At 33.8% G+C, this 24,598-nt stretch overlaps 1 protein-coding gene across 1 annotated transcript; it reads left to right on the top strand.

Annotated features, from left to right (window-relative positions):
- The first annotated feature begins 19,764 nt into the window (after window positions 1-19,764).
- LOC131957163 (SERPINE1 mRNA-binding protein 1-like) lies at window positions 19,765-22,116 on the top strand. Its single transcript, XM_059321895.1, has 2 exons — window positions 19,765-19,919; window positions 20,552-22,116. The coding sequence occupies exons 1-2, from the start codon at window positions 19,765-19,767 to the stop codon at window positions 21,072-21,074; spliced, it is 678 nt and encodes a 225-aa protein (XP_059177878.1). The 3' UTR covers window positions 21,075-22,116.
- Window positions 22,117-24,598: the final 2,482 nt, after the last annotated feature.

Below are 24,598 nucleotides of genomic sequence, written 5' to 3' on the forward strand. Positions count from 1 at the left end.
CTATAAGTGTGACGTATTTTATGGATGACTCCAAAACTTTGTAGTCTATGAGTGGCTGCTGTTGATGTCAAGAATTTAATGAAAGTTATGGTCAAGCAAAGTGGTCGGAGTGGTCTAGCGTTAGAGACTGCTAGCCCGTAAGTCTCGAGTTCCAAACCTGGTTCAAGTCAGTAGACCGTCCCTGAGTCCACTTAACTCTGATGGGTACCTTACTCACGTTAGAGAAAGTAAAAGCGGCTGGGCATGGTGCTGAGCACACCATCTCGTTATATGCCGAGGTCACAGAAACAACTGATCTCTACTTCACTATAGACAGTCAAGTTTGAAAAGGGAACTTACTTTCGGTCAAGCAAAAGATGAAAAAATATTCATTTATCTGAAAAAAAAAAAACATTTGAAATGTGTGGTTGCGTCCCTTTGCTCCCCATGGGCCACAAAGGAATGATGAAGATGACGATGAATTCCTAATTTGATTGTTAGAAACTTGATTGTTAGAAACCTGAAGGTCTCTGTTACAGATGAATCAACTTACAGTAGTTGATTGGCCAGTCGGGGGATTAGGTTTGAACGGGAACCTTAATCTGACCCCGGCATTGGCATGTTTTTATATTTTACGACACTTTTTTTCTGTTCCTGAAAGCCTGATGTACGTATACACAGTTACCCTATTTTTTTATTTTTTTTTAATTTTTTTTTTTTGTTACCCTATAATGCAATATACCCTATAATGCAATATGAATACGGTACTTTAAATGAAGAAAAATACGGTAACTAAAAATACGGTATTATAAATAAATATGGTATTTTAAATTGGTACTATAAATATGTAATAAATACAATTAGTATTTAGGCTATATAGTTATTGAAAATATTGAATCCCACAAATAATCGAATCTAATTAACACATGATAAGCAATCTAACATGTCGGATATCGAATCTAACTACTAGATCGATACCACTGTACCGGCGTTAAATTAATCACTGCAAAGATTACCTAACATGTTTTTTTTTTAAATATTGACAGTTTTGTTGATAGAATCTCGGTTCAGGTTTAACTCTTTATGTTAATGTTAAATTACTTTGAAATAAAAGAGATAAGCAATAAAATATTATAAGTTATTCAGCAATATGTTTATTTTCAGCATCAAATGTTTCTACAAACAGTTATAACGGTACAGTAGAGAAGACAAGGAAGTGCCTGTATCGAACGCCTCTAAAAACAGCATCACACTAGCAATGTTATTTTATTCACGAAAGATGTAAAAGTTTGATTTAACAACATAGCCACATATTTGACTAACAATTACAAACTAAGAAACATTTTTCCCACTTTAGCCTTTATATTTATAGATACATGTGTATATGGAAAATATAGGCCTATATCTTGCTTATTTAAATTTCAGATGAATTAATGTTATTATATCCGAATCAAGAAAATGTATTTAATTAATTCGCCTACGCTCATTTCCATTTATAAATTTACATTAACCAAGAAGGATAACCTATAACTTTGATCCCAAACATGGCTGCCTGTACAAAGAAATTCATAAATAATTTAGAAAAATATAAAACATTGTAAATAAAATAAAAATATTTTTAAGTCTTATAAAAATGATTTCCTATCATTGGTTTTGTAATTTTAAATTATTATCAGGCTCAAGTATAATTGCAAACAGCTAGCTGATTTAAAGAATTGTCTTGTAGACATGAGGAAAAAGTTCAATACCAGTAGCGATTGATTGTTATCGCATATTCCGTTTAGCTCTGTTTTTTAAATTTAATAAATAATTGAATTAATCATAAACTAGAGTTTTCTATTAAGGAAATTAAAAATATTAAAATTTGTGTATAAAAATTTTTGTTTTATAACTTTGTTTAACATTCTTAATTTTTAATTGGAGGATAAATTTAAATAAACGGCTAGCTGAAATAAAAGTATTAATTTTCATATATTTAAAAGTTTAGTTTTATCAATGTTGTGTCTGTTCTGAATGTTTGGGTTCATCATTTGTTTGGTCTCTATAATAAATGCATATTTTTTACCTTTTAAAGGTGTGACCTAATACAGTACTATAAATACGGCCATTTAAATATGGCACTGTGTATAATATAATATGATGTCATAAATACAGTACTTTATATATATATATATATATATATATATATATATATATATATATATATATAACGTGAAATGAAAACTAACATATTGTTTAGAGAAAAGAACAGTGTACTTTGAAATTTTGTAAAATAAAGGCCGGTGTCTAGGACGTTTAAAAAGTTTAATGCATCTAGTTCAGAACCTAGCTATTGATTTATTAATTCATTAGAATTATTTTCAATTCTTTAATTTAAAGTATTCAAGAAAGACATCTCATACCTAACGCACAATTCTGAAAGTGAATGGAAGTATTTCAGTTCTGGTTTAACATTTTATCCGAGGTTAGGTCACAGTTACTCTAAATTAGAGTCTAATTAAAACATTTATAAAAAAAATGTAAGAAAACAGTTTTGTATCCGTCAACTACTTTACTTTCTGCATCAAATGTTCGCTAGAAGAAATTAAGACTGAGCTGTAGATAAGACAAGGAAGTGTCTGTATTCGAACGCCTCTAAAAACAGCATCAAACTAGCAATGTTATTTTATTCACGAGAAAAATGGCCCGTTGAGGAAGGATACAACGGGCGCTAGGTTGATAGTGCTGTCTATTTTCTCGGCACTTTAATTTATTCAAAATATAGTCATAGGCATATCCCTAAAACATGCACCTAATCTCTTTCATGACAAAAGTCGCATTAAGCGTTTCTTTCAGGCAACTACTTGGGAGGAGGGGGCTTCGACCCCCTCCCCTCCGCCCCCCCCCCCCACACACACACACTCCAAAACATGTCTACCGTCCCATTCAACGAAATATAATTATATACTTTTTCCAGTGTCCGCCCCCTCCCAGAAAATTCTACCCCCGCCCCCGAAAATTTCAAGTACCCCCACCCCTCACCGGGGGGTGGGGGGGGGGGGGGTAAGTCTAAAAGAATCACTGGTCGCATTTGTAGATCATACAAACTAAAGGAAGAATCTGGGCGGGGCTTCGCCCCTACCGGAAGAGATGCTTGAAAAAAAACTGCACGCTAAACAGTTTTTAGATTAGAAAAAGTTCCCCCCTCCGGGGAGGAAAAAGTCTGAAAGAAACACCGGTGTCGCGCTTAGCCACTACCCGAAGAATTGCATTAAAGAAATTGCAAGAAAACCACTTTTTAGATTAGAGTATCGATGAAAAAATTTCTTTTGAGTTGGGGGGGGGGGGGGGCTCAGACGTTCTTACGCGGGGGTGGGGCTTCGCCCCTACCCGAAGAATTGTATGAAAGAAACTCTTCACGCAAACCACTTAGATTAGACAAAATTGTCTTTTATTCAATGTTTACTCGAGAATCAATGACGTCATATTACTGTGTGCACTCTCCGGCTTGATATTATTTTCTACTATATGACGTCATATTTCGTTTTTGGAATTACTATGCATGTTTTTAATTTGCTTGTGTTTTCTCTAGAGCGTTCTTGTCAGATACATACACAGATAGATACACAGACAGCAAAACTATTATTATGTAGATGAAAGATGTCAAAGTTTGCTTTAATCACATAGCCACATATTTGACTATCAAATACAAACTAAGACACTATTTTCCCACTTTAGCCTTTATATTCATAGATACATTTGTATATGGAAAATGTAGGCGTATATCTTGCTCATTTAAATTTATGATAAATTATATCCGAATCAAGAAAATGTATTTAATTGATTCGCCTACGGTAATTTCCATTTATAAATTTAAATTAACCAAGAAGGATAACCTATAAATTTGCTCGCAAAAATGGCTAAATGTACAAAGAAATTCATAAATAATTTTAAAAGATACAAAACTTTGTTTACAGTGTAAATTAAATTAAAATTATTTTTAATTCTTATTAAAATGATTTCTTAACCTTTGTTTTGTAATTATAGATTATTGTCAGGTTTAAATTTTAATTGCAAACAGCTAGCTAAATTAAAGAATTGGGTTGTATAGATAATGAGAAAGTCAAGATTGTATAATAGGATTTGGTCCTGAGTTTGCGACACATTTCTCCGTGTAGCTCTGTTGTTTTAATTTACTTCTACAATGAATAAGGTTAATTTTGGATCCCCTACATTAAGAGACACCTTTTAAAAACATCAAATACGGGTAACTTTTTAAGACCCGAGATAAAAGAAAAAAAAAAGTTTTAATTTACTTAAAAAGATAATAATTGAAAATAGTACAATCTCTTAGTCCTAGGCTGTAGCGTCACCAGGTCGGGTGAAGCCCTACTCCGAAAAAAAAATAATTTAAGATGTCATGTTATCTGAAATTACTGAAGCAAACTTACACCATCTAATTTACAATTATTGTTTTACTAGTGTCACCCTCCCACCCCCCCCCCCCCCCCCCCACACACACACCTCTACGCTGGGAGGCTGTTACATGATGACATGTTCGATAAGAAATTTAGCATTGATAATTTAGTTAGCCGCCACGCTCCATTATCAAAGGATTTATTGATTTGCAATTTTTTTCAATGTGGTGTCAGGCCCATCCACTTTGGTGGGTGGTGTATTTCGTTCTGATCACTACATTGTTTTGTGAAAGTTGCATTTGGTGTCAACCCCCTACTCCCTCCAATTTAACAAGTGGCATCAATTTTTGCAAACAAATATATTAATCCTCTTATTATTTCAAGTAAAAAGATTTTGTCTCCGACGTTTTGGTCTGCCAATATAGTAGTCCTCGAAACATTCTGCAATCGGCATTGCTTCTTGTGGGAAATTTTCCGACAATTTATTAAGTTGTCACCACCACCCCCTTGTTATAATTGTCGATTTGTACTTTAAAAAACTATTAAACTTTAATTAATTATTAATCGAACTGGCAAAAAAAGCATTTTACTTCTGTAAATTTTGCAATTATTTTTTTCCTTGGTGTCACTTCCCTAAATGGCGTCACCCGGTGCGGCTCGCACCCCCCCCCCCGCGCCCTCGCTACGCCTCTGGTACCTTGTAATTTTGTAAATTAAAGGCCGAGGCTAGGACAGGCGAGTTCATAAAAAGTCACGCAAAATTGTATATGGACACACCATACTTCATATAACGTTATATAACATTAACATATAACAATGTTTCCACGCACATGTAATGTTTCTATCCAGGGGCGTAGCGAGGGGGGGGGGGGTGCGGGGGTGCGGACCGCACCGGGTAACACCAAGGCAAAAAATAGCAAAATATATAGAGAAAAACTTGAGGAGGGATGCAAATCGAAAGTTTGAGGGCGGGGGTGTAAATAAAAAACTGGAGGGGGGTGCAAATCGAAAGGTTGAGGGGGGGGGGGGGGCGTGCAAATCGAAAATTTGAAAGTTTGTCCCCGGGAAGGGTCGCTACGCCTCTGGGGGGTGACACCATTAAGTGCCGCACCGGGTAACACCCGACCTCGCTACGCCACTGTTTCTATCCACTCCCCTTCCACCCTCCCCCCCTCCGCTGTTTACCTCCATGACATATAGCGCCTCCTGATTGTGTGTGTGTTACGTGCTCTATATGACAGGTATCCTTTTTTTTGTATATAGTTGGTTGTGTGTTGTGACGTAGATGTCTATATAAAGTGTTTAGACACAGATAGAGTGTGAGAGTGGCCTCCCCTTGGAAGTGGTGTGCGAGCGTCAAAAACAAGTGTGTGAACAAGGGAGTGTGTAAACAGTGTGGTGTAGCGTCAACACAGTGTATCTGGTCGTCAGTCTTTTCTTCGTGTCAATGTTTCTCTTGTAGTTGGTGAAAATTATACTTCAATGTTACAGAAACTTCGATGGGTCATGTGGTGAAGTCACTTCAAAACAAATGTTTATATTATTTATAAGCTGTCATGAAGAATGTATAAATGTTGTCACGTATGGACCACAATATCAACATAAAATAAATATATGCGGCACCCAAAAAACAAAGAACACGAAGTTCTGATTTATTATTTTATTTAAATGAAATCAAAATTCTGCAGTATATTTTCTTTTTTTTTTGTCACTGCAAAGATTACATGCCTTGATAGGCAATAGATATTTTTTGTTACTCATGAATATGTTTATTTTCTGTATTAAATGTTCGCTACTAGGAATTATAACGGTACTGTAGAGAAGACGAAACATTGCCTGTTTTCGAACGCCTCTAAAAACAGCATCAAACTAGCAATGTTATTTTATTCATCAAAGATGTCAAAGTTTTCTTTAAACACAAAGCCACATATTGGACAAACAAATACAAACAAAGAAACATTTTTTTTTCCACTTTAGCCTATATATTCATAGATAAATTTGTATATTGAAAATGTAGGCTTATATATATATATATATATATATATATATATATATATATATATATATATATATATATATATATATATATATATACATACATATATATATATATATATATATATATATATATATATATATATATATATATATATATATATATATATATATATATATATATATATATATATATATAAATTTATATATATATATATATATATATATATATATATATATATATATATATATATATATATATATATATATATATATATATATAAATTTATATATATATATAATAAGCTTATATATTCACGAAAGATGTCAAATTTTGTTTTAATCACATAGCCACATAGAACACATACTTTACTAACAAATACAAACTAAGAAACATTTTTCCCACTTTAGCCTTTATATTCTTATATACATTTGTACATGGAAAATGTAGGCTTATATCTTGCTCATTTAAATTTCGGATACATTAATGTAATTATTTCCGAATCAAAAACCTTTGTTTAATTAATTCGCCTAAGCTAATCTCCATTTATAAATTTGTATTAACCAAGAAGGATAATCTGTAACTTTGACCCCAAAAATTGCTGCATTTAAAAAAAAAATTCATAAGTATTTTTTAAAAATACAAATCATTGTTTACAGTTAAATTAAAATAAGAATATTATTTATTCTTATAAAAATGATAGTTTAACATTTTGTTCTGTAATTTAAAATTATTATCAGGCTCAAGTCTTAATTGCAAACAGCTAGCTGAGTTAAAGAATTGACTTGTTGATACGATAAGAAAGTTCAGTTTAAGCAATGTTTCTCTAGTATAGGAGCTTGACACAACACTCCGTGTAGCTCTGTTGTTTTAATTTATTTATAAAAGGATGTAATTGAAAATAGTACATACTCAGGGTCTACGCCAGGGGTCGGCAACCTTTTCAGGTGTAAGAGCCTAAAGTTTCAATTTACAAAATTTCCGAGTTTTTAAACAGCCATTAATATTTGTCCTTCCATATTAAGGTATTCGATTAGAATTAGCAAAATAATTATTTGTTTATGGCTTTAAGTATGAAAATATATGTATTCATATAAAAACATACACATGTTTCACACAAAACATAATAAAGTATTTCAACTAGTTCTTTTAGGATAATAAAACCCAATTATAAAACTATCGCTACCCAGTTTAGAGGCTAATAACTATAAGAATATGCCACTCAAGTCAAATAAATGCACGGTAAAACATACAAAAATGCCTTATGATTAAAATAAACTTTACTATTGAAAATATTTGGAAAAAAAGGCACCCGGTTCTAATGACAGAACACTTTGACCTGGTCAAGGGCATATGGCAGGATGATTTCCTCTTCAAGAAATGTAAACTTTTTAAATTGCCTTATAACCGGATCATTAGTTACGCTGAGAGCCATGTTCCATTGTTTTAGTAATTACGTAATGGGTTGGGGGGGGGGGGGGGGGGGGGGGGGGGGGAGGCACCTAAAATTTTCGGGGGGGGGAGGGGCGGTAGACTTATTGGGGGGGGGGGGGGGGGGGGTGGACACTGTTAAAAGTATATATTTTCTATATAAATTTCATTTCGTTTGGGGGGCGATAGACTTTCTTCGGGGCCAGAATTGCCCTCTCAAAGAGATGTCTCGAAGAAACTCTGTAGGGAGGGGTTGTAGATAAACTTAATTTATAAGGTAAAAATACTGCACCATAACTAACTGTGGTCTCACTTTAAATACATATCTCTACACGCAGCATAGCTGTCTCACTTATTAAGCTTTATACAAATAACAAATCTTACTTTACATAAGCCTGCATATATCATAGCAGACTCACTTTAGTTACATACCCTTACACGTATCAAAGTATTCTCACTTCACGTATCTCTTCATATTTCATAGCAGTCTCACTTTAGTTATACATCCCTTCATATTTCATAGCAGTCTCACTTTATTTATTTCTCCCTACATATACAATAGCGATCTAAGTTTATTTACATATCCCTACATATATCATAGCTGTCTCACTTTATTTACATATGCTTACACGTATCAAAGCTGTCTCACATTTCATTTCCCTATACATATCAATTATATCATAGCAGTCTCACTTTATTTATATATCCCTACGTATCACCATCAACTACTCACCATTTACTCACCATTGTTGTGTTGTACACATGTACATATATGTTGTACATATATATTTATTTCGTCTTCAACGCAAAAGTTGAAGTCTTACCGTAACTGGTGTGTTTTTCTGCTCATGCACGTGCAGGTGACGTGTCCAACGTGAGCTGTGTGCTGGTGGACGTGCCTAAAGTCCCCATGGAGGAGCGGAGGGTTGTCCAGAAGCTTCGATGGGTCATGTGGTGACGTCACTTCAAAACAAATGTTTATATTATTCATGAGCTGTCATGAAGAATGTATAAATGTTGTCACGTGTGGACCACAATATCAACATAAATAAATGTAGCCGGTCACCAAACACGAAGTCCACGAATCACTAATTTATTCTTTAATTTAAATGAAATTCAAATTCTGCAATGTTTTTTCTTATTTTTTTTTTTTGGGTCGTCCTTAAAAAAAAACGTCACACTTTTTTTTTGGAGGATTTTAAAATCCACTCCTCCACGCCGCCACACCTCGTCACAAAAACCCAAACCCCTCATAACATTACGTCACACCCCAGCATACAACCCCCACCCCTCAAAATTGCTGTTTAATATTTTGTTAAAACATCGATTTCTTTCAAAAATATTCAGCGACCTCGATCGATATAGAGTATTTGATCAATTTCTATAACAATTTACGAAAATAGTTTTCTAAAATGCGATAAATAAATACAAACGTGTGACGTCACTCTATCTCAGCCCCCTCCCCCTTGCACCTTAACACACCGTCATAAAATTACAAAGCCCCTTCCCAGTAGAAGATTTTCCTTTCGGGGGGGGGGGGGGGGGGGGGGGGAACGACGACACAAAGAAACAGTGTCTAGAAGTGTGACGTATTTTATGGATGACTCTAAAACTTTGTAGTCTATGAGTGGCTGCTGTTGATGTAAAGAATTTAATGAAAGTTATGGTCAAGCAAAGTGGTCGGAGTGGTCTATCTGTAGAGACTGCTAACCCGTAAGTCTCGAGTTCGAATCCGGGTTCAAGTCAGTAGACCGTCCCTGAGTCCACTAAACTCTGATGGGTACCTAACTCTCGTTAGGGAAAGTAAAGGCGGCTGGGCATAGTGCTGACCACACTATCTCTTCATATGCCGAGGTCACAGAAACAAGTGAACTCTACTTCACTTGCCCTATAGACCGTCAGGTTTGAAAAGAGAACCTCTTTTACGGTCAATCAAAATATGAAATAATATTCATTTTTCTAAATAAAAAACATTTGAACATTTCCTAATTTCATTGTTAGAAACCAGAAGGTCTCTGTTACAATGAATCAACCTACAGTTGTTGATTGGCCAGTCGGGGGATTAAGTTTGAACGGGAACCTTAATCTGACCCCGGCATTGGCATGCTTTTATATTTTACGGCACTTTTTTCTGTGCCTAAAAGCCTGATTTACGAATACACAGTTACCCTATACTGCACTATGAATACGGTACTTTAAATGAAGAAAAATGCGGTAACTAAAAATACGGTATTATAAATAAATACGGTACTTTAAATTGGTACTATAAATATGTAATAAATACAATAAGTATTTAGGCTTTATAGTAACTGAAAATATTAAATCCCACAAATCATCAAATCTAATTAACACATGATACGCACCGAATCTAACATGTCGGATAGAGATTCTAACTACTAGATCGATACCACTGTACCGGCGTTAAATTAATCACAGTAAAGATAACAAAACTTGATAGCGAACTTGTTGGTTTTTTTTAAATATAATCATTATTTTTTATAGAATCTCGGCTCAGGTTTAACTCTTTATATCAGGTAGGGGCAATGTTAAATTACTTTGAAACGCTAATATACGCGTCAATCAATAAAATAGTATTAGTTATTCAGCAATATGTTTATTTCCAGCATCAAATGGTCTCTACACAGAGTTATAACGGTACTATAGAGAAGACAAGGAAGTGCCTGTATTCGAACGCCTCTAAAAACAGCATCAAACTAGCAATGTTATTTTATTTATGAAAGATGTCGGTTTGCTTAAAACACGTAGCCACATATTTGACTATCAAATACAAACTAAGAAACATTTTTCCCACTTTAGCTTATATATTCATAGATACATTTGTATATGGAAAATGTAGGCGTATATCTTGCTTATTTAAATTTAAGATGAATTATATCCGAATCAAGAAATGTATTTAATTAATTCGCCTACGGTAATTTCCATTTAAAAATTTAAATTAACCAAGAAGAATAACCTATAAATTTGCTCCCAAAAATGGCTAAATGTAGAAAGAAATTCATAAATAATTTTAAAAGCTACAAAGCATTATTTACAGTATAAATTAAAACAGAATTATTTTTAATCCTTATAAAAACGATTGCTTAACCTTTGTTTTGTAATTAAAGATTATTATCAGGTTCAAATTTTAATTGCAAACAGCTAGCTAAATTAAAGAATTTAATTGTATAGATGATGAAAAAGTTCAGTTTAAACAATGGATGACTATCTCGGATTGGAGTCACAACTCTCCGTGAAGATCTGTTGTTTTAATTTACTTAAAAAGAAAATAATGAAAAATAGTACATACTCTAAGTCCTAGGCCATGGGTCGGCAACCTGCGGCTCGTTCTGATCGCTACATTGTTCTGTGAAAATTGCATTTGGTTTCCCCCCCTCCCCCTCTAATTAAACAAATGGCATCAGTTTTTGCAAAAAAATTATATTAACGAGCTGACCCGCGACGTAGTATACGCCGCCATCTAGTTGTTGTATTTTCTGGTTATTAGCAATTCATAATTTGTGAATTCAACACTACCCCCTACCGCCCTTCCCCCCCCCCTCCCGCCCAGTGAAAGCAGCTGTTAACAGACAAAGAAAAGATCAATCAGAAATTGTTTCCCCCCCCCCCTTCGTTTCAAATCGTTTAATACTAAATTATCTGCCCCTAATAGCTTCACTAACCCAGCTCTACGATTGTAAACATTCGGGGTGAACCACAGCTCACCTGACAGGTGGGGATGAGGGTGGTGGCTAAGCTGTGTGGTGTTTTCTATGGTCTCCATGAAGAGAATTATATATATATATATATATATATATATATATATATATATATATATATATATATATATATATATATATATATATACATCCGCTTATTACTTCAAGTGGAAAAAAAAGTTTTCATATTAACTTATCAAATGTGGTGCCACCCCCACACCGGTCGTTTGTTGAGGTATCAGTTATTGAAAATATTCAACAAAGCAATTATAAAATTGTAAAATGTAGCTAAGTTTTCAGCTGGTGTCGTTTGTAGCACAAGCTGTGTCTGAGATGGATGAGGTTGACCGTGCTCTAGACTAGAAAGCTGGTTTGTCATGAGGGTTGTTTAGACGTGTAAGCCTTCCTGCTTGCCATTCTTCTATTTTCTTTCCTTTAGCACTGAGGTCAGGGTAACCCCAGCTCTGAGAGTGGCTGTTCATGTCTCCCACAACCAGGCAATCTTCATTGTCTGCCAGAGAGATGCGGTCCAGTTCCTTGTCCTTATCACCGTTTGTCCGAAGATTTCCTTCTGTTAGAATGAACTAGGTACTAGTTTTTTTAGTTTAAATTTGTATATCAAATTTTCTTTGCTATTTGAGCTTTTTAACATTCTTAATATTTTAATTAGAAACTAAATTTAGTTGAAAAGAACTAGCTATATTAAATAACTGACACGTACATCAGTAAAGGTCAACACTTTCATTTCATTAACCTTTAGATCTAGTGATTCTTAGGGAGAACACGTATTTTCTTTCTTTATTAAACGCAATTTTTTACCAGAGGCGTAGCGACCTTTCCCTGCGCCCGGGGACAAACTTTCAATGTGCCCCCCCCCTCCCCACCCCTCGAGAGCAAATTTTCAATTTGCAAATTTTCAATTTGCTCCCCCCCCCCCCCCTCAAACTATTTATAATGCAAAAAAAGAAGCTAAAATGACATTTTAATTTGTTTTTACAACCCATTTTGGCGCCCACTAAGGTCAACGCCAGGGACATATGTACCCACCTGCCCCCCCCCCCCCCCCCATCGCTACGCCTCTGATTTTAACATAACATTAAAATACACGTTTGCATTTTCTGCTAAAATATAGTTGTAAATAGATGCAAAATAGTATCCTAAAATAATGTCAAAAAGAAATATTACTATTGTAAATCTGTATCAGTCCTCGCAAGCCGATGATGAAAACGGTAATGTTAATGCGAACACCACAAGGCAAACAGACGCTGTAAATTACATGTCTGAGGGGTGGGGGGGGATTAAGATAAAATAATTACACAAAATATAACAAACGCCTACGCATTTTAATAAAGTGTAACATTTGGATAAATAGACGAACCAATGTATTAAAATGATTACTGTTTGTAGAAAACCACACAGCAGATCTGGGGCGGGTAAATCTTGAGTAAGGTTTCGGTTTTTACCTTGTCATACCCCCCCCCCCCCATCCACCCCCCATCACCAAACCGACACTGATAGTGGCATGTTTTCACCTTTTAAAAGTGTTACCTAATACAGTACTATCAATACGGTACTTTAAATATGATACTATATATGGTGTAATAAATACAGTATTATATATCTATATCTATATCTATATCTATATCTATATCTATATCTATATCTATATCTATATCTATATCTATATCTATATCTATATCTATATCTATATCTATATCTATATCTATATCTATATCTATATCTATATCTATATCTATATCTATATCTATATCTATATCTATATCTATATCTATATCTATATCTATATCTATATCTATATCTATATCTATATCTATATCTATATCTATATCTATATCTATATCTATATCTATATCTATATCTATATCTATATCTATATCTATATCTATATCTATATCTATATCTATATCTATATCTATATCTATATCTATATCTATATCTATATCTATATCTATATCTATATCTATATCTATATCTATATCTATATCTATATCTATATCTATATCTATATCTATATCTATATCTATATCTATATCTATATCTATATCTATATCTATATCTATATCTATATCTATATCTATATCTATATCTATATCTATATCTATATCTATATCTATATCTATATCTATATCTATATCTATATCTATATCTATATCTATATCTATATCTATATCTATATCTATATCTATATCTATATCTATATCTATATCTATATCTATATCTATATCTATATCTATATCTATATCTATATCTATATCTATATCTATATCTATATCTATATCTATATCTATATCTATATCTATATCTATATCTATATCTATATCTATATCTATATCTATATCTATATCTATATCTATATCTATATCTATATCTATATCTATATCTATATCTATATCTATATCTATATCTATATCTATATCTATATCTATATCTATATCTATATCTATATCTATATCTATATCTATATCTATATCTATATCTATATCTATATCTATATCTATATCTATATCTATATCTATATCTATATCTATATCTATATCTATATCTATATCTATATCTATATCTATATCTATATCTATATCTATATCTATATCTATATCTATATCTATATCTATATCTATATCTATATCTATATCTATATCTATATCTATATCTATATCTATATCTATATCTATATCTATATCTATATCTATATCTATATCTATATCTATATCTATATCTATCTATCTATATATATATATATATATATATATATATATATATATATATATATATATATATATATATATAAATGTATAAATGTATATATATATGTATATATATACAGTAACGTGAAATGAAAACAAAAACAGCGTTCAGAGGAAAAGCACAGATTGTTAAGTAAAGGCTGGTTGCTAGGACGTTTAAAAAGTTTAATGCATCCACTTCAGAATCTAGGCAATTAATTTATTAAATCATCAGAACTATTTTAAATTTATAAATTTAAAATTCTCAAGATAGACATTTCATAACTAAAAATCCAAATATCGTGAGATAAATTAAGAAATAAAGAAATTAAATTATTGGAAAACTACTGTCGTCTATTTTGTTTATTAGAAATATTAAAACATTTTGTGAAATTTTTTTTTTTTTTTTAAACTTTGTTTCTAATATTAAATTTTCAATTAAACAATAATCTTAAATAGCATACAAACTGTCAACTGAATAAATTAAAAAAAGGATTTTTAAAAACGTTAAAGTTGGGGGTTAATATTGATTACTCGAATTTTAATTTGTCTAGGGTAAATTTGTATCATTTTAATTCTATGTAATTCCAAATTTATTTCAGCTCTACTTTAAAACCCAAATCCCCCCCCCCCCAAACACACCTATCAGCCCACCACGCCGATGGAAAAAAAAATCCCTTGAATCATCATTTAATTACTCATTTGCATTTTCAGTTGTTTTTTTTTAATATTTAGACGTTTTGTATTTGATCTATGTATAAGTAAACCATCTTAAATAAATGAAAGTAGGCTAAAAGTAAGTAAGAAACATTACTATTGTAAATCTGTATCAGTTCTCACAAGCCGATGACGAGACTGTAATACTAAAGCTAACATGCAAGGCAAACTGACGCTGTAAATTACATGTCTGAGGCGGTAAAAAAGAGGAGAAAACAAAAACAAATAAATTTACTTTCTCGTATACGAAGCATAGAGGAAGTGCAAAAAAAAAAAACGGAGATTTTCGCAGATCTCCGTACGTCTGTGTGTGTGTATGTGTGTCTGTAAACACGATAGCTTGATTACCGATGAAATTTATATATAACGAGCCGACCCGCTGCGTATTTGCTTAAAAACATTAAACCCCCCCTCCCCCCCCCCCCACGTGAAAGCAGCCTCCTCTTAGTTACCTCCTCTAAGTTTAAAATCGTTTCAAACTAAATTATCTGCCCCTAATAGCCGTCACCAAACCCGTATCTATGATTGTAAAATGTAAACAGCGTGACCACAGCTCACCAGACAATTTGGGGGTGGGGTGGGGGTGGAAGTGATAGTGATAGAGAGAAAGAGAAAGAGAGTGACTGCAAGGAGGCGCTTGCAGCTTGTTTTCTAACTGATCCCAGAAGAGAATTATATATATAGATACTTACTGTTTGTAGAAAACCACACAGCAAATCAGGGGCTGGTAAAGCTTGAGCAAGGTTTTGGTTTGTGCTTTGTCATTCCCCCCCCCCCCCCCAATCACCAAACCGACACTGGCTTGTAATTACCTTTAAAAGTGTTACCTAATACACTACAATCAATACGGTCATTAGGGATCGGCGTGGTCGAGTCGGTAAAGCTCATGGTTGCTAAATCGAAAATCTCGGGTTCGAACCCTCGGGCAGATGAGGCTCGCTAGCTGGGAAGAGCAGCTCTTCTAGGAGAGACAACTCCAAAATCAAACAACCTCTGCTGTGTAGTTTGTTCTTGGTTGAAAAAAAAGGCTAAAAACTAAAAAAAGAAAAGCAGGCTGAAATCGGAGTCAATGGCCTCAATGGCGCATAACCGGTTGACACGTATCCTTAACTGTGATGGAGGCGTGGTCGAGTCGGCAAAAGCTCATGGTTGATAAATTCGAAAAAAAGTCTCGTGTTCAACCCTCTGGCAGATAATGCTCGATTCTTTCCAACACTAAAAATTAAGATCGAAGAAGAAGAATACGGTAATTTAAATATAGCACTAAATATAATATAAAATGGCGTCATAAATGCAGTATTATAAATATATTAAAAATAATGTGAAGTGAAAACAAAAACATTGCTCAGAGAAAAGAATATTGTACTTTGAAATTTTGTAAAAGAAAGGCCGATGGCTAGGACATTTAAAAAGTTTAATGCATCTAGTTCAGAACCTACCAATTGATTTATTAATTTATCATAATTATTTTTAATTCTTTAATTTTAAATATTCAAGAAAGACAACTTATAACTACAATCCAAAATATCGTTACGTAAGTTAATACATTCATAAATAATTAAATAAAAGGCAAGCTAGTGTTTGTTTTGTTGTTTTTTTTTATTGAAAATATTAAAATGTGTTATATTTCAATAGTTAAACAATTTTTAATTTTAAATTTTTTTTTGGACAATAACTTTAAAAAAAAAACTTCTAGCTGATTTAAAAATTGATTTACATAAATTAAAAGGTTCAATTTTGTCAACGTTGTGCGTTTAAATGCTTTTGACTTTCTCGACATTACAACATAACATTTGAATCGTTAGACTTGTTCTCAACAAAAAAAAAAAAAAAAAAAAAATACAACATGTGATATTAAGATTCGACATTGTTTCACATTACGTATGTGACATTAAGAAAAAAAAATGCTCTTTTATAATTAGCTACAAGGGGACGGAGTGGTCTAGCGGTAGAGAGCTAAACTCCTACTGCTAACCCGAAAGTCTCGAGTTCGAATCCTGGTTCAGTAGACCGTCCCTGAGTCCACCCAACTCTGATGGGTACCTAACTCACGTTAGGGAAAATAAAGGCGGCTGACCATAGTGTTGAAAGGTCACAGAAACAAGTGAACTCTACTTCACTTGCCCCATAGACCGTCAGGTTTAAAAGCCAAACTTTACATCAACATCAAATTCTGTACACAATTTTGAACATCAAAAATGGAAAAAACGAAAGGTTTAAAAAAAAAAAATTAAAAATTTGTATTACTTTCGGCCTAGAAAGTTGTATACATTTCATATAATACGTCTGGATAAGTAGATCTATAGCTCTAAATTATATTTGAATGCATTCGTTCAGTTTCTTCACATTCTAAAATTGGAAGATGACGCCATTAGCTTTGTGTTCTTTCCGTAGCTTAAACACGTGAATGTGACGTCACTGTTTATTAAGTTTGTCACAACTATAAACTCTTTTCCGGGTGTATAATTAAAGTTGTGTTTCTACATTTGAAAAAAAAAATACGAAGTATAGAGAAAGTATTGTAATCGTGCAAAAAAAAAATCGAAATTTTACAAATCTCGACGTTTTACACCTTACTGATACGGAAAAACATAATTTTGCAATCTTGTCCGTATGTCTGTGTGTCTGTGTGTGTGTGTCTGTGTGTCTGTGTGTAAACACGATTACTTGAATACCGTTACAGCTAGGTTGATGAAATTTCATATATAAGTATTTTATCAAAATCGTAAATCCGTATCAACTTTTGAGCGATTTCCGATAACCGTAAGTGGTAATTTTTCTACTTTGATTTTTTAAAAAGCCTATAACTTGAGTATTATTTCAGATAGATAAATGAAATTTCACATGTAAGTAAAAGATCTAATTCTCTACCTTCTGTCAAATTTTAAGTAATTTCCGTTCACAGGAAGTACTAATTTATGCTAGTTCCGAATTCTCAAAAAAAAAACCGCACGTAAATTTATAAAGTACTTATAATGTTGCGCACTACTATGCACATCTTTATTTGGCGTTCACTTGGTGTGCAATTTTTTTTTCTACGAGGATTTATTCCATTTTAAAAAGTTTAGGTAGCCTATTTAAAGTGGATTAAAAATCATGTCTATATCCCGAGTCGCCATTCCCCGTAGTGTTATATTAAAATAATAGAGAAAGTTTAGGGGAGATCACTCCCGGTTTATTATTAATCATTTTTACTTTCTCTTATTTACGAAGTAAAGAGAAAGTCTTGAATTCGTGCACAAAAATAAACCGGGAGTGATCCTTCCTAAACTTTCTCGAATATTCTAATATAACAATACGGGGGATGGCAACTGGGGACATAGACAATATTTTAATCCATTTTTAATTACTTAAACTTTTTATAATAGAAATAGAATCTCGTAAAAAATGAATAGCACACCAGTTGAACGCCAAATAAAATAAGCATAATAGTGCGGGATATTATTAGTACTTATAAATTCACATGCGTTTTTTTTTTTGAGAAATCGGAAATAGCGTAAATCTCTACTTCCGGTCGACGGAAATTACTCAAAATTTGAAAGAAGGTAGAGCTGTAACGGTACTCAAGTTATCGTTTTTACACACACACACACACACGCACACACACACACACACACACACACACGCACACACACACACATACTCACAGACATACGGACAAGATTGCAAAACTATGTTTTTCCGACTCAGGGAGCCCTAAAATGTCGAGATTTGCAAAAATCTCAATTTATTTTTGCAAGATTGCCAGACTTTCTCAATACTTTGTGTATACGAGAGAGTAAAAACGTATATGAATTTATAAAGAACTAATAACATTCCGCACTATTATGCACATTTTTTTTTGGCGTTCACTTGGTGTGCAATTTTTTTTTTCTACGAGATTTTATTTTATTTTAAAAAGTTTAAGTATTTGAAATGGATTAAAAATCATGTTTATATCCCGGGGGCGTGGGGGGGGGGGGGGCAGTAGACTTTCTTCGGTTGGGGGGGTGTGTAGAGCCCCCACGAAGATGTACCGGGAAGAATCTCTGCACGTGTGTACCGACTAAGGAGTCTACCTCCTATAAGCCAGGCAGGCCACGTCGTAGCGAACTCCGACTAACTGTCCTTGAAGATGATGGTTTGATCGCTACATTTTGGTCGCTTTTCATCCGAAGGTTCTCACCAGGCTTGTCTTCCCCCATCCCCCCCCCCCCACAGCAGATGCGGGTCGCCGTGTCCTACCACCCGGTACCCAGCTTGACAGTGGGGGGGGGGGGAGTTAGGGCCTAAAAACAGGTTAAGGACGCGTTTCTGCCTTCATGTGCAAAACACCAAAGTCGACACCCCCCCCCCCCCCCCCCACAGCCGACCACTCACGGCCATGTAGGACACTGTGTTTTCTATGGTCTCCATGAAGAGAATTATATATATGTAGATCCTCTTATTAATTCAAGTAGAAGTTTTCATAGTTACTTATCAAATGTCGTGTCACCCCCACACCGGTCGTTTGTTGAGGTATCAGTTATTGAAAATACTCAACAAAACAAAAACGAAGAAGAAGAAGAAAATACAAAAATTAAAATTAAAATAATTGGCATTTTATCTTAAATTAATGAAGCAAACTTACAATATCTAATTTACAATTATTGTTTTACTTGTGTCACTCCCCCCTCCCACCACAAAGGAGCACCGATCCTAGCGTCACATAGAGGCTTCACTGATACTACCTTCTGGAGTATTCCTAACTCTGGTGGGCCTAGGCTTTCTTCACCTCCAGTACATTGTACTACCAGCAATGGGAGATGTTCCTTGACCATTCTTGTCCCATGGGCGCCCTAAAAGCCACGGAGCTGCAATGCGGTGTACTTCCTATTGAAGTGTCCATCCCGAATAGAAAAATTCAACGTCATGGTGGATATCACAAAGAAAGTAAACGAGCTAAATGTACAACTGCAAGGTACTTTAATTATGGCACTATATATTCGGTGTCATAAATACAGTATTATATATATATATATATATATATATATATATATATATATATATATATATATATATATATATATGTATATATATATATATATATATATATATATATATATATATATATATATATATATATATATATATATAACGTGAAATGAAAACTAAAACATTGTTTAGAGAAAAGCACAGTGTACTTTGGAATTTTGTAAAATAAAGGCCGGTGGCTAGGACGTTTAAAATGTTTAATGCATCTATTTCAGAATCTAGCAATGAATTTATAAAATTATCAGAACTATTTTATATTTATAAATTTAAAATACTCAGGAAAGACAACTCATAACTACAGATCCAAATACCGTCAGATAAATTAAGAAATTAAGAAATAATTAAATTAATGGAAAACTAGTGTCGTCTGATTTGTTTCCTAGAAATACAAAAACTTTTGTATGAAATTTTTTATCTTTAAAACTTTGGTTCTTATATTAAGTTTTTAATTAGACAATAATCTTAAATAAAAACTGTTAGCTGAATGAAACAATGATTTTTAAAAATGTAAAAGTTCAAATTTCACACTATTTACTTTATCTTGTTTAAATTATCTAGGCAACCTAATGAGTGGGCTAATCAGCCAGAGCCAGGGAATGAAAACCCTGATCTCAATGAGGCTGTTGAAGGTGAGCAAGCTCCTGTAGGAGAGGCTTCGTCAAATGAAATGACATTGGATGAATGGAAAGCTTTGCAGACTCAAAATAAACCCAAGGCAGAGTTCAACATCAGACAGCCTGGGGAAGGTGAAGACGGATCTAGATGGTCTAAGGGTCGCGAGTATCATAAAAAGCATGAGGAGGAAGAAGAAGAGGAAGAAGAATCCGAGGAAGAGGATGAGGAGGATCGCCATGCTCGTGGCAAGCATTTGGTGACAGATATTCGCATTACCTTTAATGATCCTCCAAGGCGAGGTCGTGGTAGGCGTGGAGGCAGAGCCGGTATGGAGAGGGGCGGCATAGAAAGAGGTGGTCGTGGATCCCGCGGAGGTACAAAAGGTATGGGTTGCAAGCCCAGAGAATCAGCCCCACGATTCGATGATGAAGCTGATTTCCCTTCTCTTGTGAAGTCTGCTGCCTAATGGGCAATGAAACCAATGTTAAATTGTTCAGTTTTTACACTGGATAGGCTTAGTTCAAGGACATCTTAATATTGGTGTACAAGAATTATTTTATTTTCATAATCTAGGGAAATTCGTTTCTCTAGTGCATCTGCAGATTCCTTTAAAACTCTTTGTAAATATGGTGACGACTGCCATGGAAAATTGGTCTTTGTTGACACTTCGCCGAGAATGTTTTTCACTTTGATAATGTGTTGCAAGTAAACTTTTGCATAAATATAGTTCATTACCTCTTATGTGAGTGGCAGACATGTATCAGACCAGTTAGTGTGCCAGGTATAGTGGTCATATACTAAGTACATGACCTGGTTTAAATTTTTTGCCAGGGCAAAATACCTGGATAAGACAAAGACAGTAACCACTGATGACAGTTTTTTAAGGTGTTCTATTGTCAGGAAGTGTCCATTTTTTCGCTTATTCCATGCATCATGTACATTTTTGCTCCATATACACTTCAGTGTAAGTGCACACTGTTATTTCTAAGAATGTTTATTGTATGACTAAAACACATCCATCTCATTTGTCAGTTCATTCATCACAGACTGCCATTGTTCTCGTTTTATTGGTTCTTATCATGTATTGTATTTATTTGAACCAAACAAGATAGGTTTTTTTAAGGTAGTTTTTAAAAGTTAGTATTTAATGATGGTAGATTTATCAAAATGTTTCAAAATGTTCTAAGCAGTTAAATTGCTAACATCTTATGTTTTAGTTGATTTTAAGATTTTACTTTTTCAAAATTCTTATTAATGGAGAGAATCACTTGTGGCTTTTAATTTTCCTCACATTTATAATAAAAGAACTTGCGGCATTGCCAAAGTGCTGCTGTCTCTAAGAAGTGAGATTCTGCATGGGTATGCTGTGTGGATGGTTTTGTTTTGCGAGATCTCAGTCTTGCATGTGGTATAAATTTTGACAGAACAGAATGTTGCCTTCAAGGTTGTCTGTGTATTTGTGTGATTTGTTTTTGAAACAAATTAAATTAAAAAAAATATCCCTTTTCAAAAAAAAAAAAAAAAAAAAAAAAAAAAAAAAAGGGTCGGCAACCTTCGGCTCGCGAGCCACATGCGGCTCTTTTGGTGTCCAGATGCGGCTCTTCAGCTCCATGCACAAATATTAATTTTTTTTTCAAAATTCACAAAAATATGGTTCTGCGACACTCGGTAATGAACGATAAAATAATAAACATAAACAATAAACACTCGCTATTCTATTATAATATTTGGTTACGCCCTATTTCAATGTACTTCATATTAACTTGTTTATCTCAAATTGAAATATTCAACTTCATGGTCGAGATCACAAAGAAACTAAACAAGCTAAATGTAAAACTGCATTGAAAGGAAAACCCAGCCTATGCCTTCCTTGAAGAAGATGATTGTTTCGAAAAAAAAATACTTCATTATACTTTATTTCGAAAAATCGGAAAAGAATATCATGATAAAACTATTGACATGAAACATTTCAGCATTACTATGAACGAAATGAAGGATGGGTTCACTGAGAGGTTTGAGCAATTCAAAAGAAATGCAAGTACTCTGACGTTCATAGTAGATTCTCGCAACACAAAAATAAATATGATTAACTTTGTGCTATTAGGAATTGATGATGGTTCGCTTCATATTTGCTAGATTTGAAAACCAAACATTTGTGGAGCGGTAAGTTCACAGATCTCAAGAGCAAGTTCGATGATTTGGAGGTCCAGTAAAACATGTACAACTGGACAGCTCTAAAAGAAATGCCGCGAGTTGAGGTCCTACTATCATGATGCTATAGTAAGGCGAAGAAGTTTGCATTTGGAGTGTTGACGATCTTCGGGTCAACATTCATGCGAGCAAGCGTTTTCTTGCATGAATATAATACAAAGTATAGAAGCCAACTAACAAATAAAAATCTAGAGGCGTGCTTGAAACTGAAAACAAGTTATGAGCCCGGTTTAAACAAACTTTCAAAAGGCATGCAAGGCAAAACTGTTGTAAATTGCATACAATAATTAAAGCTATATACTTAGGTTACCGATTTTATTATTCTAGCAGAGCTAGATAAAATACTTTTATTCTGCGAAGCATCTGTATGTTTTTATTTGAATAAATATTATTCCTTTTTAAAAGCTATTATACATATATATATATATATATATATATATATATATATATATATATATATATATATATATATATATATATATATATCATCCCAATCAACTATAATATTGAAATAAAATTTTAAGTGGCTCTTAAAAAACTGGGATATTTGGTAAATTATATAGTTTGGCTCTTCCGACCCAAAAGGTTGCCGATCCCTGATCTAGGGCATGCAGTTAAAACTGATTTTATGCACTTACATATCGCCTCTCGGCCTTTTGGTCAAGATCAAAGTATGGTATCTGTTGTGGATCTACATAAATCTTAGTCATTTGGTCGGCTAGCCCTTTTTTGGGTCTGGCTGCCGGGGTTGAGAAGTTGGTCATCGAGGCATTGAATGCAAAAGATCGTGTGGTGTTGCGCCCACACATCCCTCGAATACACATAGCTCCCGAGAAGAGTCACCTAGTACTTGTACAATGGTGGCTTCAATGTACGAGTGGCTAAGAATCAATTCTTTTCAGCTAGACGACGCCAACCTAGGAGCAATCTTAGGTAGGATGTTCCGTCTCGACACCATTGAACCTATACTCAAAGCTATATAGGAACCAATAAAAGAAACATAAATTAAAAGAGAAAATAAAGAAGCAAAATCATTGAAGATACTGAAAGGCAAGAAAAGACAAAAGGAAGAAAGTAAAGACATTTTGAAAAGACGGAAAATCGGATTCAAGAAAAGAAACTGGTCCAAAGGCAAGAAAGTAAAGACATTTTGAAAATCAGGAAAAGACTAGAATCAAGAGGTAAAACTGATTGTACATTGTATGCTAATTCATGTAACTTTCATTTAATAAAAATGCGACCTATGCACACAGTGGGCTCCTTGCTCGAGTGATGCAAACTGTGTGGAGGGAAAATTATTTAAAAAAAAATAAATGCGGCTCTTTTGATGTCAAGATGCGGCTCTCCAGCATTTGTTGAGCCGGGTACTGGACGGTGGGGTACGAGTTTACCCTGCGTTTAGTGGGGTGGAAGATAAGCCTGGTGAGAACCAAAGGACAGAAGCGGCAGATACACAGTAATCAAATCGATACCCAAGGACAGTTAGTCAGAGTTTGCCGAGTTGTGGCCTCCCTGGCTTATGAGAGACACCTCCTGAGCCGGTGATGTCCGTTAAGAAGAAAAAAAGTTAACAGCTTTTATAGGACAGTCCTATATTTTTTTTATTACTAATTTCATTATTCTGGCGAAAAAAATTATTTACCTAATCCTAATCAAAAAATAAAATATTGAAAAAAAAATGTTAGTGGCTCTTTAAAACCTGGGAAATTTTGCAAATTGTAACTTTTGGCTCTGCTGTCTCTAAAGGTTGCCGACCCCTATCTAGGGTCATCATATTTA

The sequence above is a fragment of the Physella acuta genome, unplaced genomic scaffold (genome assembly GCF_028476545.2).
Source record: "Physella acuta isolate Inbredline_101_S28 unplaced genomic scaffold, ASM2847654v3 ptg001215l, whole genome shotgun sequence".
Classification (NCBI taxonomy): Eukaryota; Metazoa; Mollusca; class Gastropoda; family Physidae; genus Physella; species Physella acuta.

Coding starts and splice junctions, on each gene's coding strand:
- LOC131957163 (XM_059321895.1), top strand. CDS start 19,765: ATGTTCCTTGACCATTCTTGTCCCATGGGCGCCCTAAAAGCCACGGAG. Junction 19,920..20,551: donor GCTAAATGTACAACTGCAAG/GTACTTTAATTA, acceptor TAAATTATCTAG/GCAACCTAATGAGTGGGCTA.